The sequence below is a fragment of the Euleptes europaea genome, chromosome 11 (assembly GCF_029931775.1).
Source record: "Euleptes europaea isolate rEulEur1 chromosome 11, rEulEur1.hap1, whole genome shotgun sequence".
Classification (NCBI taxonomy): Eukaryota; Metazoa; Chordata; class Lepidosauria; order Squamata; family Sphaerodactylidae; genus Euleptes; species Euleptes europaea.
Genome location: NC_079322.1, coordinates 25,387,710 through 25,402,407, shown reverse-complemented (window position 1 = coordinate 25,402,407; position 14,698 = coordinate 25,387,710). Strand labels below are relative to the sequence as shown.

At 40.3% G+C, this 14,698-nt stretch overlaps 1 protein-coding gene across 4 annotated transcripts in view; it reads left to right on the top strand.

The window, feature by feature from the left end:
- The window catches only part of ARPP21 (cAMP regulated phosphoprotein 21), a 156,092-nt gene that overhangs the window by 25,526 nt on the left and 115,868 nt on the right, over window positions 1–14,698 (top strand). For all 4 annotated transcript variants that reach the window (XM_056856987.1, XM_056856990.1, XM_056856989.1 and 1 more), the window contains one exon: window positions 13,491–13,599. In XM_056856987.1, coding sequence (XP_056712965.1) covers window positions 13,491–13,599 — 109 coding nt within the window. The remainder of the gene's footprint in view (window positions 1–13,490; window positions 13,600–14,698) is intronic.

The window sequence follows — 14,698 nt, the reverse complement described above, 5'->3', positions numbered from 1 at the left end:
GTAATTAGAACTACATAGAAAATTGGTACACTGGGAAGAAAGCTAGACTATAACACTTTCCCCTGACACCCAGATTTCTGTATGGAAAGGTTTTGTTTGTTTGGTTAGTTGTTTTTTGTTTGGTTTTTGTATAGATAAGCATTATTGTTTCTTCTGAATATCTAGCTTGAAGGGTTCAATGTATGTGATGTTTTAGTTGGATGCTAACAAGACCTGGATGGCGCAAGCTAGCCTGATCTCGTTAGATCTCAGAAACTAAGCAGGGTCAGCCCTGGTTGGTACTTGGATGCGAGACCACCAAAGAATACCAGAAGGCAATGGCAAACTACCTCTGTTATTCTCTTGCCTTGAAAACTGATTTGCCTTGAAAACCTACTGGGTTGCCATAAATTGGCTGCCACTTGACGGCGTTTTACATGCATACAATAAGACTATTGTTTTCTAGTGTTGTGTTTTTTTTAATGGACTACCACACTCAATTAAACCAGAATAAAATAACAAACCCCAAATTATTCTTTCTTTCATCCTTAAAAAGATGCCTACCATTCAAACCCTCTCAAAGAGCAGAAGCCATGATGGAAAAGGCCCAGCTCTAGTTGATGTCCGATGGGCCATTCTAAGTGGAGGTATAGCCAACAAATGGCTGCCTAAAGACTGCAGTTCATGCACAGGGACATATGAAGGAGACCGTCTTTCAAATATGTAGGCCCCAGGTCATGAAGGACTTTAAAGGTCATAGCCAGCATCTTGAATTGAACCTGGAAACAGACTGGTCACCACTGTAGCTGTATCAAAATGGGCAGCATATGTTCCCAGCGGCTAGTCCCTGACAGCACTCAGGCTGTCGTATTCTGGACCAGTTGTAGTTTCTGGGGTGTCTTCAAGGGCAGCCCCATGTAGAATGTGTTGCTGTAATCCAACCATGAGGTAACAGAAGCATAGATCAGTTTGGCCAGATTGGCAATAGATAGTAGTTCTTCTACAGGTTGAGTATCCCTTATCTGAAATCCGATATCCAAAATCCGAAATTTCTGGTGAGGTAGTGACACCTTTGCTTTCTGATATTTCGATGTATACAAACTTTGTTTCATGCACAAAATTATTTTAAAAGATTGTATAAAATTACCTTCAGGCTATGTGTACAAGGTTTATATAAAACATAAATGAATTTTGTGTTTAGACTTGGGTCCTATCCCCAAGATATCTCATTGTGTATATGAAAATATTCCAAAATCCAAAATAATCCAAAATCTGAAACACTTCTGGTCCCAAGCATTTTGGATAAGAAATACTCAACCTGTATTAACACTTCCAGAGTCTACAGTTACTCCCAGCATGTCCAAATACCAACTGGTTATTATGTATGTTGTGTCTGTGCCATAGAAAGCCCCCATGTACATGCTTGTACTGTGAGGAAGCTCTATGTCTGGGTCTGAACTAATGACCCTCCCATTAATTTTTCATTAAATGGCCCTAAAGAGATTAAGACCAGAGCAAGCACTGTAGCCTAAGCCATACTGATTTCTGATACTTGACCGAAAGCTTCTGTATCAGGTCTTCACAAATTTGGAACCTCCCCAACTGAATGTAGTCCAAAATCCATGCACTGTGGCCCATCATATCTCCCCAGTTTTGCAGGCCTACAGAGGCACAATGAACATAAGAACTTAAGAAAGGCCATGCTAGATCAGACCAAGGCCCATCAAGTCCAGCAGTCTGTTCACACACTGGCCATCCAGGTGCCTCTAGGAAGCCCTCAAACAAAACAACTGCAGCAGTATTATCCTGCCTGTGTTCCAAAGCACCTAATAGTCATGCTGCTCTGATCCTGGAGATGGGGGGCTGCTTTACATGCTTAGTGGGCTGCATGTGGCATTGTATAGACCTGGTCTGGATTTAAAAAACAACAACACTTTAAATCATTCTTATATATATTTTTATTATTATTTTTATATGAAAAACATAACAAATTATAGATCACAAAAACAGAAAACAAAAGAAAAACAAAAATACAAAAGGAGCACTTATATTACAGTTTTACATCATCTTTACATTCTTTTAGAGACTGATTGACCAAGTATTCTTAATGGCTCGTTGTATATCACAATTGTATCTCTCCATTTTGGGGAACTGTTAGAAATATGCATTGAGCAAGCAGATTGTGATCCATGATTTCAACAGCATGTAGAACATTGCAGACAACCAGTCACTGCAACCAAAATATTCCTTTATAGTGGCTCGGCCATGTGAGAAATGATCCATAGTTTATGTTGGTGGTATGGTATGTGTGTGTGTGTAAAGTGCCGTCAAGTCGCAATCAACTTCAAGTCGCCCCAGTAAGGGGCTTTCAAGGCAATTGAGAAGCAGAAATGGTTGGCCATTGCTTTCTTCTGAAGAGTCTTTCTTGGTGGCGCCTTATCCAAGTAATGACCCTGCTTAGCTTCCAAGATATGACAAGATCGGGCTATCCCATTCCCTCTCTGAGAGTATGGTTCCCACTGGAAAAAATGTACCCTTTGTGGCAATTTTTTATTTCACAAAATGCTGCTCAGAATCAATATTTTAAATGGATTAGTCTCCTTGCTTGAAAAAAATATAAAAACTCAATTCCTAACACAAAAATAAAGCTTGCACTAGTTCTTGTAAACCAAAAGCAATATGATGCTATCCCCAAAGCCACTTTGAATTAAAGACAGACAGAAATGCCGGTAGGGGAGAAAGAGCCGAATGTAGCAAACACGGCTGAAAACCTTCATAGGTCTGCCCTAAATCTGTTCAGTGCATTTGAATATTTGTTGTTGCAGCACTTTCCTCGTCTCCTGAGGGAGGAACATATATCAACTAAATTAGCTTCCTGATGGTGTATGTTTACAATTATGTTTCCATTTGGTTGCCGCAATCATTGTCCTCTTTGAGTAATGTTACTTTTATTGGCTTTCTGATTCACTGAAAAGATCTGTCATGTTCTACCACATCAAGTACATATTAACATGAAGCTATGCATTAAGGTTTTTGAGTCTTCTTAGAGGAGGGTCACAGATCCCTTGTAAGCGTGAATAATGTATTATTATTAACTTGAACCCAGTACCACTGATTTCCAGGCCTTTCACAACTGGCTCTAAATTTTGAGTCACATAGTTGGAGCCTAGTGATCATTCTCATAGATGGAAGATGGGTGATTTTTCACAATTTTCCGCTCTATGGCTCCTCACCGCTTGTGTTATTCTTGGAGGTCCCTGACCTTCCAGGGGTATTTCTGGTCACAGCAGGAGCAGGAGACAGAGAAGTCAGATTCAGCTCACAGAAAACCTTATATTTTCAGTGGGAGCCACAGTGTGGTGTAGTGGTTAATAGCAGTGTTTTGGAGTGGTGGACTCTGATCTGGAGAACCAGGTTTGATTCTCTGCTCCTGCACATGAGCGGCAGAGGCCAATCTGGTGAACTGGATTTGTTTCCCCACTCCTACACATGAAGCCAGCTGGGTGACCTTGGCTTAGTCACAGTCTCTCATCCCCACCTACATCACAGGGTGTCTGTTGTAGGATGGGAAAGTAATTGTACGCCGGTTTGAGTCTCCCTTAAGTGGTAGAGAAAGTCGGCATATAAAAACCAACTCTTCTTTTATGTGTTACTGCTCTTCATATTGTCTTCTTTTCATTTTTACCTTCCATTTCCTCTTTGTCCTTACAGTTATTTATGCCCACTATCAGCAGAAAAAGCTCAGTTTGTAAGTGCTGTTAGAGGCTAACTGCCACTGTTTCCGTTGCTGCTGTTGAGGCAAAACAAAAACTTCTGAAATGAGAGGGAGGAAGCTTTATAAGTCATGTGTGTCTTGACATCCTATTTTTAAAGAGGCCTGAAGGAGCAAGAACAATTAACTAAGCTGGGATGGGGAGGCTGAGGTGAAAGGCAGTTGGGCAGGGTGAAAGGCTGGCGAGGGGCCACACACACACGCACACACACCCCACTGCCTGAGACACAAGCACATCAGTTGGACTTGTTATAGAAGTGACCCTGCCCATTCTGTATGCAGAGATTATTTTAATTCTTTTCCCATGGTGCTTTAGCATCAGCACCATACCATCCTGCTGTTCTTGTACATACATCATGTAAAGTGTGCGTCACATTCCTCATGACGGTTGGCCCTCGCTTAGAGCAGGACTTGATGTATGATCATTATGCCAATGATACCCACTTTCTTCTTTTTACCTGAAACTGGTAAGTCAGAGGATATTTTGAACATGTGTGTGTGTGTGCATAGTGTTCCCCTTCTATATATAATCCAACCAATTTAAAGGGGGGAATCATCCTGAATATGGGTGAAATTGGCCCAAACAGGGAGCAGCAAGATTTCTGACTTAACATGAACAGTTGTAAAAGAGCTACACTGGGTGTCCATTCTCTTCCAAACATAAAAGCGCTGATTATTACCTGTGGCCATGGTACTTAAAAAAGTACTTTTGAACTCATCCACCAGTTAGTAATAATTCATTACTTTCTCTGAGGTGCATTGGGTGGTCACCAAGGCAGGTGGTTTTTGCAGGTCTCCTCACAACTGCTTTCTGGATTCTTGATAGTTTCATGTGCTGGGTAAAAATCTCTTGTTCATGCAGGTCTTTGGTCTATTAATTTTTCTGGCTTCTGTTTGTTTGTTTTTCTATTGTTGAGGCTATTATTGGTCTGCCTGCTGGACATGCTGCTGGCTATATTAGATAGCTATAAATTATTGTTCCATTATACACTAAATTATTTATTTACTTTGTAAGCTGTCTTAGGCGACAGAAGGCCTAAGTCTTCATTCAAAAGTCATTTAAGGTATTTTTGTTCAGTGACGATAACATGTAGACAGAACTTTCAGGAATTAAAAAAAAACTGACCCTAACCTCTGCATATCCTTGGGGGCCACCAGCCAAAGTACACTATTCATCTTCCTACCACTCTTATCATAGAATGGGCTATGAGTGCCATTTTAGATCCTGGACTCAGCATTCTTCAGTGTTTTGTTTTTAAGGTAAATTTCCGGGGCAATGTTACAGAGAGGACTTCCTTCCACTTAAAGCAAGTTTAGAGGATTGCAGTCCTTTTTGCTGCAGATTTGCACCACACAATCTGCTCCCATGAAATGGCATTCTAAGGAAGCAGCTCATAGGAGTTGGCATATAAAAGCCCAGTGCTGACAGAGGGGCCCTATATGTTTTTTTTTTCCTGTTAGTATTGGGTCAGGATTGAAGGGCACTATCATCGTAACTGTACTAGCGCAACTTTCTTTCAGCCACAATGTATTATGCATGCTCAAGAAGAGGGTTTTTAAATAGATTTTTAATTATTTTTTAATCCCTTACATGAGTGCAGTGTGCAGCTGGGAATGCTATTGTACTTCAGTGCAGAATTTTGTTTAGGAAATTAAAATCAAACAGAAAATTAAAATAGCATAAAAAAAACCTTTCCTGGAGAGAAAACTCTTTTCGTTCTGTGTATATTTTTGCTTTTCTCCAGCAGTGCAACAGAGCAGAGAAATTTTTTTAAAAAATAATAATCATGCTTTTCTGAAAGAGGCTTCCATTAATAACTTATACATATGTACCTACCAAGCAGCCTGATCAACCCAAATGCTTGTTTTGCATTGTGAGCCTGAGAAAAACCATGCTCCTCTTGAAATAAATACAAGAATTTACAACATAGGCAAATTGGTATTCCGAACCAGCTAATCTCAAATGTTGGCAACATAATGAGGAAGGGAAGCAACTTTCTTTTTTTCTGGATAAATAGGGTGTGTGGCTGTGTGCATGTAAGGAAGGAAGAGATATATGATCCGAAAATTCTAAATGTGGGGATTTGGGGTGGGGGGAGTTTCTTTCCTCAGTTCAGTTTCATCTATCTCCTTGAAGCCAATGGATTAGAATGATCTATAAGAATGATGTAGTTTGAATTTTAGAAAAACTCTTCTCTGTCACCAGGCCATGTTGTCATTTCTTTTACTTTGTGTTCTCTGCTCAGTCTTTGTCAGTGCAGAAGGGAATTACAGAAAGTTCTAGAGCTCTAGCCACAGAACTGGATCTCAGAGGGAGTGTGATGTCCCTCTATGTATGCCTTGAGAGGAGAGGTTTCACACTCAGTTCTTTTCTGATGGTCACACAGGAAACACCTGTATAACAATTCTCTAGGGAATTTCTCTTATCATTTTTAGCTGTTAGAATGTCTAGTTTTATTATTTATTATTATTATTTATTATATTTCTAACCCTCCCTCCCAGACTCAGGGCGGAGATCAACAATAAAATCACAAAATATACATAAATGCCATCAACAACCTATCCTGTTGGCCCTTGCCTATCTTTTTAAATTTGTCACCTCCATTTCTTTTAATCTTAATCTATTTTCTTAATCTTTCTTTTCCATCTGTTCTTAGATGTCCTACAGTCTGTTTTATTAAAAGGTAATATTGGGATTGTTTATTGCTTTATAGCTCTTGTTTTTCTGCTCTCGTCTCTTTGATAATTCCTGGAGCAACTTTTTTTTGTTTGTTACCAATCATACCTTTCAGTTATCTCTTTTTGACCTTTTCAGTCCGCTTCTGGTCTCTGTTCCGCAAATCTGTTTTCTTTATAGATTTCCTTCCCTTATTTCTTTAATTTGATCATGATTTATAAAAATGATCTCAGTTTCTGTTCCATTTCTCATTCCATATTGTTCCATACCTTCTGTTCTTCAAATTGGTACCTAATGGCTATTTGCTCATAGCATTATCTAGCCATACATGGAACATCAGTGAGCAGGAAACTGAATTGTCGTTTCTTCCTAAATGTCTTTGCCTCTGTCTTCTTTATCGCACTGTTTGGATGATTCTAACATTCAATCTGCTGTCAGTATTGGAGCTATTTTTGATCTATTTCTTTTGCCCTCTCATGTCTCTACTCTTGCTACATGCAGCTTTTCCTTCACAATATCTCTAAGTTCCATCCGTTTTAACTGCTGATTCTCCTGGAATAGTACATTATTTTTTTCTAAAATTGATAAATGTATTCATTATTGCCCTGACCTGGATGGTCCAGGCTAGCCTGATATCGTCAGATCTCAGAAGCTAACCAGGGTTGGCCCTGGTTAGTTTTTGGATGGGAGATCATCAAGGAAGACCAGGGTTGCTATCCAGAGGAAGGCAAACCACCTCTGTTAGTCTCTTGTCTTGAAAACCCTATTGGATTGTCATCAGTCAGCTGTGACTTGATGGCACTTCACACACATACATTCTTTTATTGCATCTTCCTGATTTTTTCTTCAGCCTTTAGTAATAGTAAACTGATTTATACAAACAGATTAAAAAATTTTAATGTACAAGAGGGGGACCCGTAAGGACTCCTGAGGCTGTAAAAACTGCATTCTTCCCCTGCTACCCCCTGACCTAAGTTTCACTTTCATTAACACTAGAATTCAAAGCACACATTCAAACAGTGGCTCTACAGTTGTGAGGTTCCCTTGCTAGTGGGAATCACATCTCATCCTGAGCCTTCCAGTCACGCCCTTGTTATGTTTGTTGCTCTGGCCAGGACAGCTCATAGAAATGATCAACCATTATCTACAAGATGGCAGCTTAGAAGCATAGTGTACAGTACCTTTGATTACATGGAGAGTGAAGTTGTTGTCTGTGACCTCTAGCTGTACGACATGCATGCACTACCACCATTTGCATTGACTTTAGCATCCAGGAAAGAGAGGGCTGAGAATGGCCAGGAGCTGTTCAGGTGGTTGAAACTGTTGCATGCTATGTTTTTCAAAGGCTACAGCATGGGTCATGGTTGTCAGATTCCACTCTTTGTGTTAATGCTTTTCCCCCCTAGTCAGTGCAATACACAATGGAAGGTGTCTTGTGTTGATCTCATCAATGGGCAAAACATCTGGATTTTACCTGCAAGCTTCTTGCTTCCATAGAATCTTTCCCTAGGGAATTTAAACATGGCTTCCCTTTCTGTGAATTTCTGTTCTACTGAAGAACAGTTTGTCCTTGATTTGCCTTAGGGTGAATTTCACAGGCACATTTGTCTCTTGATGACAGTAGCTACAAGGGATAGTTTGCATGTGTGAAGCAAATATCACAGAGCAAACATCACAGGTCCAGCTTTTATATCATTTCAAAGCACCATAAAAATACTTTTCAAGTAGTGTTCAGTTTATGTGCTTCACCTGTAAATCATCAGATGTTGAATAAAATAAATAATATGCAATGGGAATATTATTTGTTACAATCCGAGCGGCTCATATAGCTGGCTCATTAAGGCCAGGTTTGAGAGCCTCTGTATTAAATGAAAACTTAAAACCATATATGCAAGCTTTACATAATTAGGTTAGTTCTACCAAATACTGATTTTTATAAATTCCAGATGCTTTTCTACACATGATGTGCAAACTTTTACACAAGCAGTTGTACTGAATGAAATCCATAGAGGCGCAGATATCTATACGAGCATAGGAAAAGTGTTGAGGTAGTCTGACTTCTTTACATACACGTTTACCGGCTGGGGAGGAGGCACTTCATACATATAAGCTAGTTTCCACTCATGGAACAGTCCCTCTGGATTGGTAGTTTTACAATTGTCGTTAGAATATTGGAAACTCTACGTGTGTAGGTTCCTAAAGGTGCTGTGTAAACAGAAGTATTTCAAGTGGTGATGTATATTTGAAATTCCTCATATGCTACACAATTTTAATTTGAGCCTAGTTAGAAATTTAGGGCAGGGATTTAGTTATGTTTTGTTTTAAAATACAGCAATGTACTAGTTTCTCCAACTACTAAATTCCTACAGAAAGTCTTTTGTTTGGTGTTTAGACAGACCTGTTCCTTAGAGTGGAAGTGATTTTTTTGTTTACATGCTGTAATAGACAGATGTGAAGGTCAAGCAGCTAAAAATAAAACCTATCTCCTGTGCAACAGAATCACTCATTATTGCCTCGTTAATCTAGAGGATTCGGGGGAGAATTTTAGACTCTGTCTATGCATTAGTACAGAATGAGGTGATAAGAGTGAGGACTTCACCACAACAAGCTGTAAACAGCAGGATATATCTTTGAATGCTCCCTTACATAAGCTGCAAGCACACAGAATGTAGCCATGGCTGTGAGCATATATTCCTTTAGAAGGGGGGATTAGACAGATGCATGGAGGGGGGTTAGGGAGATTCAGTGGCCACTAGACACAGTGACCAGGGAACTTCCACATGCAGAAAATAGCATTACTAGGAGGCAGCATCAAGGGGAAGGCCTTGGCCTCTATACCATTTGTTTGGCCCTCCAGGGCAACTGGTTGGCCACTGTGTGAAACAGGATGTTGGATTAGATGGACCACTGGTCTGATCCAGCAGGCTGTTCTTATGTTCTTAAGCAGAAAAACTGTACATTGTGAAGAAAGATTTGCAGTGCCGTCCTACGTAGAGCTTAGGGTTGCCAACCTCCAGGTGGTGGCTGGAGATTTCCCACTATTACAACTGATCTCCATATGATATAAAACAGTTCCTCTGGAGAAAATGGCCACTTTGGCAATTGGACTCTATGGCATTGAAGACCCTCATCTCTCCAAACCCTGCCCTCCTCAGACTCCACACCCAAAATCTCCAGGTATTTCCCAACACGGAGATGGCAATCCTGGTAGAGCTACACCTTGCTAAGCCAATTGAGGGGTACAACTGTGCTTAGGGGAACACTGCAAGTGTAGCTTTTTCTCCAAAGCAACTTTTCACGTGGAGGGGCATTAAAAATGTAACAGCTGGCGTGTGGCTGGAAATGTTATAGTCAAAACTGCTGCCTGCCACTTCATTCTGAGTAATATATTCTGCAATCTCTCTTAAGAAAGGAGAATTAAAACTGGCATTTCTTACTTGCATCCCGAAATGGAGCAGTGTAGTGCTGCACAGGATCCGACCATTTCATTATGCTGCAAATACGGATCAGTTTCTCTGTCTGAATCTGCTTTGTTTTTGCACAAGATTCAGACTTACAGGAAAGCACAGTCACGTGTACATTTTAATATTTCATGCATGCCAGTGACTTTGCAGTGTTGTCAGATGTGATGAATCATAACCAAATACATGCTTTGAAATATAAATGACAGTCCTCCTAAGATAGGACAAAACTGAAAACAAATGCAGAATTTTTTTTCCAGGAAGCATTTTGTTAAAAGCGAACATTTGAAATCACCCCCAACTCCAGAAAGGATAGCACAAAATGTGAAATGCAAATCTCAGGCAAGGTGCGGTTGAAGCTCCAATGAATGAGTTATAGTGGACATGATTTTGTGCTAGGTAGGATGCAGCAGGGAAAGACGACGACCCAACATGAGATGGTTCAACCCTACAAAGGAAGCCCTCAGTTTGCAAGACCTGAGCAAGGCAGTTAACGACAGGACGTTTTGGAGGACATTGATTCACAGGGCCACCATGAGTCAGAAGCAACTTGACGACACTTAACACACACACAGGATGCCATGGGGTCTGCATTTGCTTGCATACAGTGGGTTCATTTGCAAATTTTGAAAGTATGTGCCTGTATGAAAGCAAATGCTGTATATTTCTAAGGTGGCCCGGTTAAATACCTTGTTGAAGTCAACCACTCAGTTTGTTGAATAAATTGCTGGTTATACTGATGATAGTGTTTTGAGGGCTCTTATTGTTGTCCTCTGTAATGGCAAAATGTAATAATAAACAGTAACAGATTCTGAACTTTTTAAAATAACACGTAGGAGCTTGTGGCAAGTACTGCAGGGTAGGGCCAGAACAGAAATCTCTTTGGATTTCGGTGACATTTCCCCTTTTGCACTGGAGTTTGGAGGCTCATGTAGAGAGAGTCCAATGCAAGTAAGCCTAACAACCAATTTTGCCAGGTAAGTTCATATAGGTGAGTCAGGTCCAGGAGTGAGATGACTATACAATATTGCACTTTCCAGGAGCTCTTTGGAGGAGTCATGACTAAATGCGTGTGTGTTAACTGCTGTCAAGTCGCTTCTGATTCATGGAAACCCTATGAATCAGTCCTCCAAATGTCCTATCGTTAAAAGCCTTGCTCAGGTCTTGCAAACTGAGGACCGTGGTTTCCTTGATTGAGTCAGTCGATCTCATGTTGGGTCTTCCTCTTTTCCTGCTGCCTTCAACTTTTCCTAGCATTCTTGTCTTTTTGAGTGACTCTTGTCTTCTCATAATGTGACCAAAGTACGATAGCCTTCGTTTAGTCATTTTAGTTTCTAGGGACAGTTCAGGGTTGATTTGATCTAGAACCCACTCATTTGTCTTCTGGTGGTCCACGGTATCCATAAAACTCTCCTCTAACACCACATTGCAAAGAAATCTACTTTCTTCCTGTCAGCTTTCTTCATTGTCCAATTTTCACACCCATACAGAACTAAATGCTAGCATCTTATGAGGCATTTGGATCTGCTGCTTCAGAAAGGCAAAAGGACTCCCCTGTCAAGGGTACAGAAACTTTAGATCCAATTCATATTCCTTATTAGAGGCTGGCTTTTGTATCCATTGCTTCCATTAAACAGTTGGAGGTTGTTTTCATAGTGGAAGTTGGCCATTGGTGTTTTAACAACAGTGTGCTGTAACGTTCTTTGACAAAACCGAAGCACAAGCAAAAATGTAAATGCAGGTGAGAGGCTGCTCTGATTGAGGATAGATACAAGTGGGAGTTAACCCTGACCTGGATGGGAGACCACCAAGGAATACCAGTGTTGCTGTGCAGAGGAAGGCACTGGCAAACCACCTCTGTTAGTCTCTTGCCATGAAAACCCCAAAAAGGGGTCGCCATAAGTCGGCTGCGACTTGACGGCACTTTACACACACACACAAGTGGGTGTTAAATACGTTTTGAGTATAGCATCAAGCATACTTATTAATGTACATCGGTAGTGAATTGCTATGAGCAGTAGTTGTGCAGGACAAGATGCTAAGGTTTGGACACAGCCTATGAATTATGGGCTGATTTAATTAAGAAGTCAAAAGGGTGTGTGTTAAATTATTTCAGTTTGCATTTGTCTTCATTATGGTGGTCCTAAACTCATAGGATTTGTGGAATGGTGAGCAGTTGTGATGGTTGTTAGTAATAACGCTATTTATTTGTATAGTGAGTTGGTGTAAGTGGCACTGTAAGGATTTGCATAAGCAAAAGATAGCTAGTTTATTATTATTATTATCCCTGCTCTAATATTATTATCCCTGCTCTAATACAGATTATGGGGAAAACAACTGGGGAGGGGGAGAGGATATTCTGCTTCAGTGCAAAGTATCGTACTCTGTCTGCCTTGGAATTACCATTCAATCATGTGTGTTAAATGGAGGAGAAAGGAAGACTTTTCTTTTAAAGTTGTGAGATTTAAGTTTTCATATTTTGGCAAAGATATTTCAAACACAGTTACTCCCGTTTTCACTTCTCTCAAGCTATTCATGTTGACAGGGTTTTTTGCGCACAGATTGAACGTGTTACTGTGCTCCATATGATCCTCAGGTTCTCAGTGCTTCCCTTGACAATCCTGTCTGTCTCCTGTGAATGCTTGTGGAAGTAACACATGTATGCCGAGTAGAGAAAAGAACCCTTCTGTTCACACTTTTCCCCCTTTCCAATTTATGAATGCGCTTGAATTAACAAAGCAGACATTATGCGACAACATGTGATTCTGTACTTTTTGAACCAACTCGCTGCTTAATGAAGCTTTGGCAGAGAGAGCACAAAATCTGGGATGTTAATAACAGCCTAAAATGCACTGTGTCCTGGAGATTAAAATGTTCCCCAAGCTTGCAATTATATCAATTGTTAGCTCATTGTAAAGAGACACTTTTCTCTACATCCTTTTCAAACAAGGTCATAGAAGAGTACCAAGCAATTTATCTCAGCCTCTGAACCCTAGAAATGTGAAGTCGTCCGTCAGCAAAGTCTGCCCATTTAATAACCATCTGGATGGGTTTTAAATCAATTGGAAAATCGATACTCTGTGACAATTTTGAAATATTTTTTTCCCAATTTACCTTCTGCTGGGTAATTATTTGTTTAAAGCAAATACCACTACAACCTTCCCCCACAGTTACCAATTCACTGTAGTTTGAGTGAAAGGTTCCAAAAAAAAGACTCCCATATAGCTTGCTGATCAGTCTGTTTAAGTATTACTAAAGTGCAGCATTGCTGCAGATCAAAATGGCTGGAAAAGCAAATTAGTCTAACCTTACGTTGCTTTCTCATCCCTCGGTCATTGTGAAGAAACCCTTCACCACAATGACCAATCATTCAAATTCAACTTGCCACCTGCATGACAACAAAAGGTATTTATGACAATAATTTCAGCCTTAGACCAGATACCATACCTCAGTGCCTACATCAGCAACCAAGAACAGCGGTCTTATTTTGCCTTTAAATACACCCCCACACACACACCAAGAAAAGAATACTGACAACTTAAAAACAAAAACAAAAGGGGGAAAAATATTTTTTTATTGATATGTTTTACTTTGCTGGCAGACCAGAGCAAAGGTTTTCTGAACATTTAAAAGATGAAAAAGGTGAAGAATCCCAGAAGCGATTTATCTTGAAGCGAGATAACTCTAGTATTGATAAAGAAGACAATCAGGTTGGTTCTCGGTTCGAGAGTTGCTGAACTTTGTTATTGTTGTTTTTTTGGAAGTGGGCTGGCCAATGTTGTTGATGTCGTTCTGTTGCTGCTACCGCTGCTCCTGCTGCTTCCCTTCCTGCTCCTTCTCCCCCTCCTGCTCTCGCTCCCCAGTTTTCGGCGTTCAGTGGACAGCATCAAGCCGCAAGCTTGTTTGTTTCAGCAGTGGCAGTTTTGCATGAGCAGTTTTGCTTGGCGCAGGAAATGCTGCATGTCGAAGGGCGAGTTGGAATGTTCAAAAGGCTCCTGAGCTGTGGGGAAATTCTTTTCTGCTACTTTTTTCTTAGTTTGTTTTTGCAAATGTCTTTTGTGACTCTATGGACACTTAGACCAACTTCCACTGATCTACTAAGCTGGTTGCAGACTAACACACACTAATCATAAACATAAATGGGGGAAATATTACAATGAGGCCAAACTGATTTTTCTGTTATCCACAAGTGAGTTTGCACAGGGAAAAATGTCCGAAAATTTCAGTTTCCATTGCCACCACCATGTTTAATTGTTCACATAACTGGCTTGTTTTTTTTTGCTTGCATGTGCCCGAACCCTGTCCCCTCTGTGTGCTGCTTGTCATGTAGTTCTGCATTATTAAAGCTATCAACATGAAACATGCCAATATAGGAATGTGTCAGGAGCTGGCTAAGTTAACAGCCTAAGGGGGGGGGGACTGTTGAAATCAAACATTTTGCTTCAAAGAATGTTTTTAAATCCACTAAAATACATGCAGTCATTCAAAAATAAGGAAAAGAACTTGAAAAAAATATTTCTTTTGGTTCTGGAAGAGCTTTTGTAAGAAAATTCCTGAAGGTAAGATAATGTGTATATTTTCACCTGGGATTTTGGCACTGTGATGCATTCTAGTGAGTCTCTCTACACCAGAGTGCCTCACTGGTTCATATGTTTAGTAAGAGACTATTTTATCCACACGCACTCATGCACACCCTTTTCTTCTACTGCCATTAGATGTTTTCCTAGGCACTTGGCATCCCAGCTGACTTTCAAAAACAGAAAAGTTTAGGTTGTCAAGAATATGAGGAAGGACCTGATTAAGGAGTGT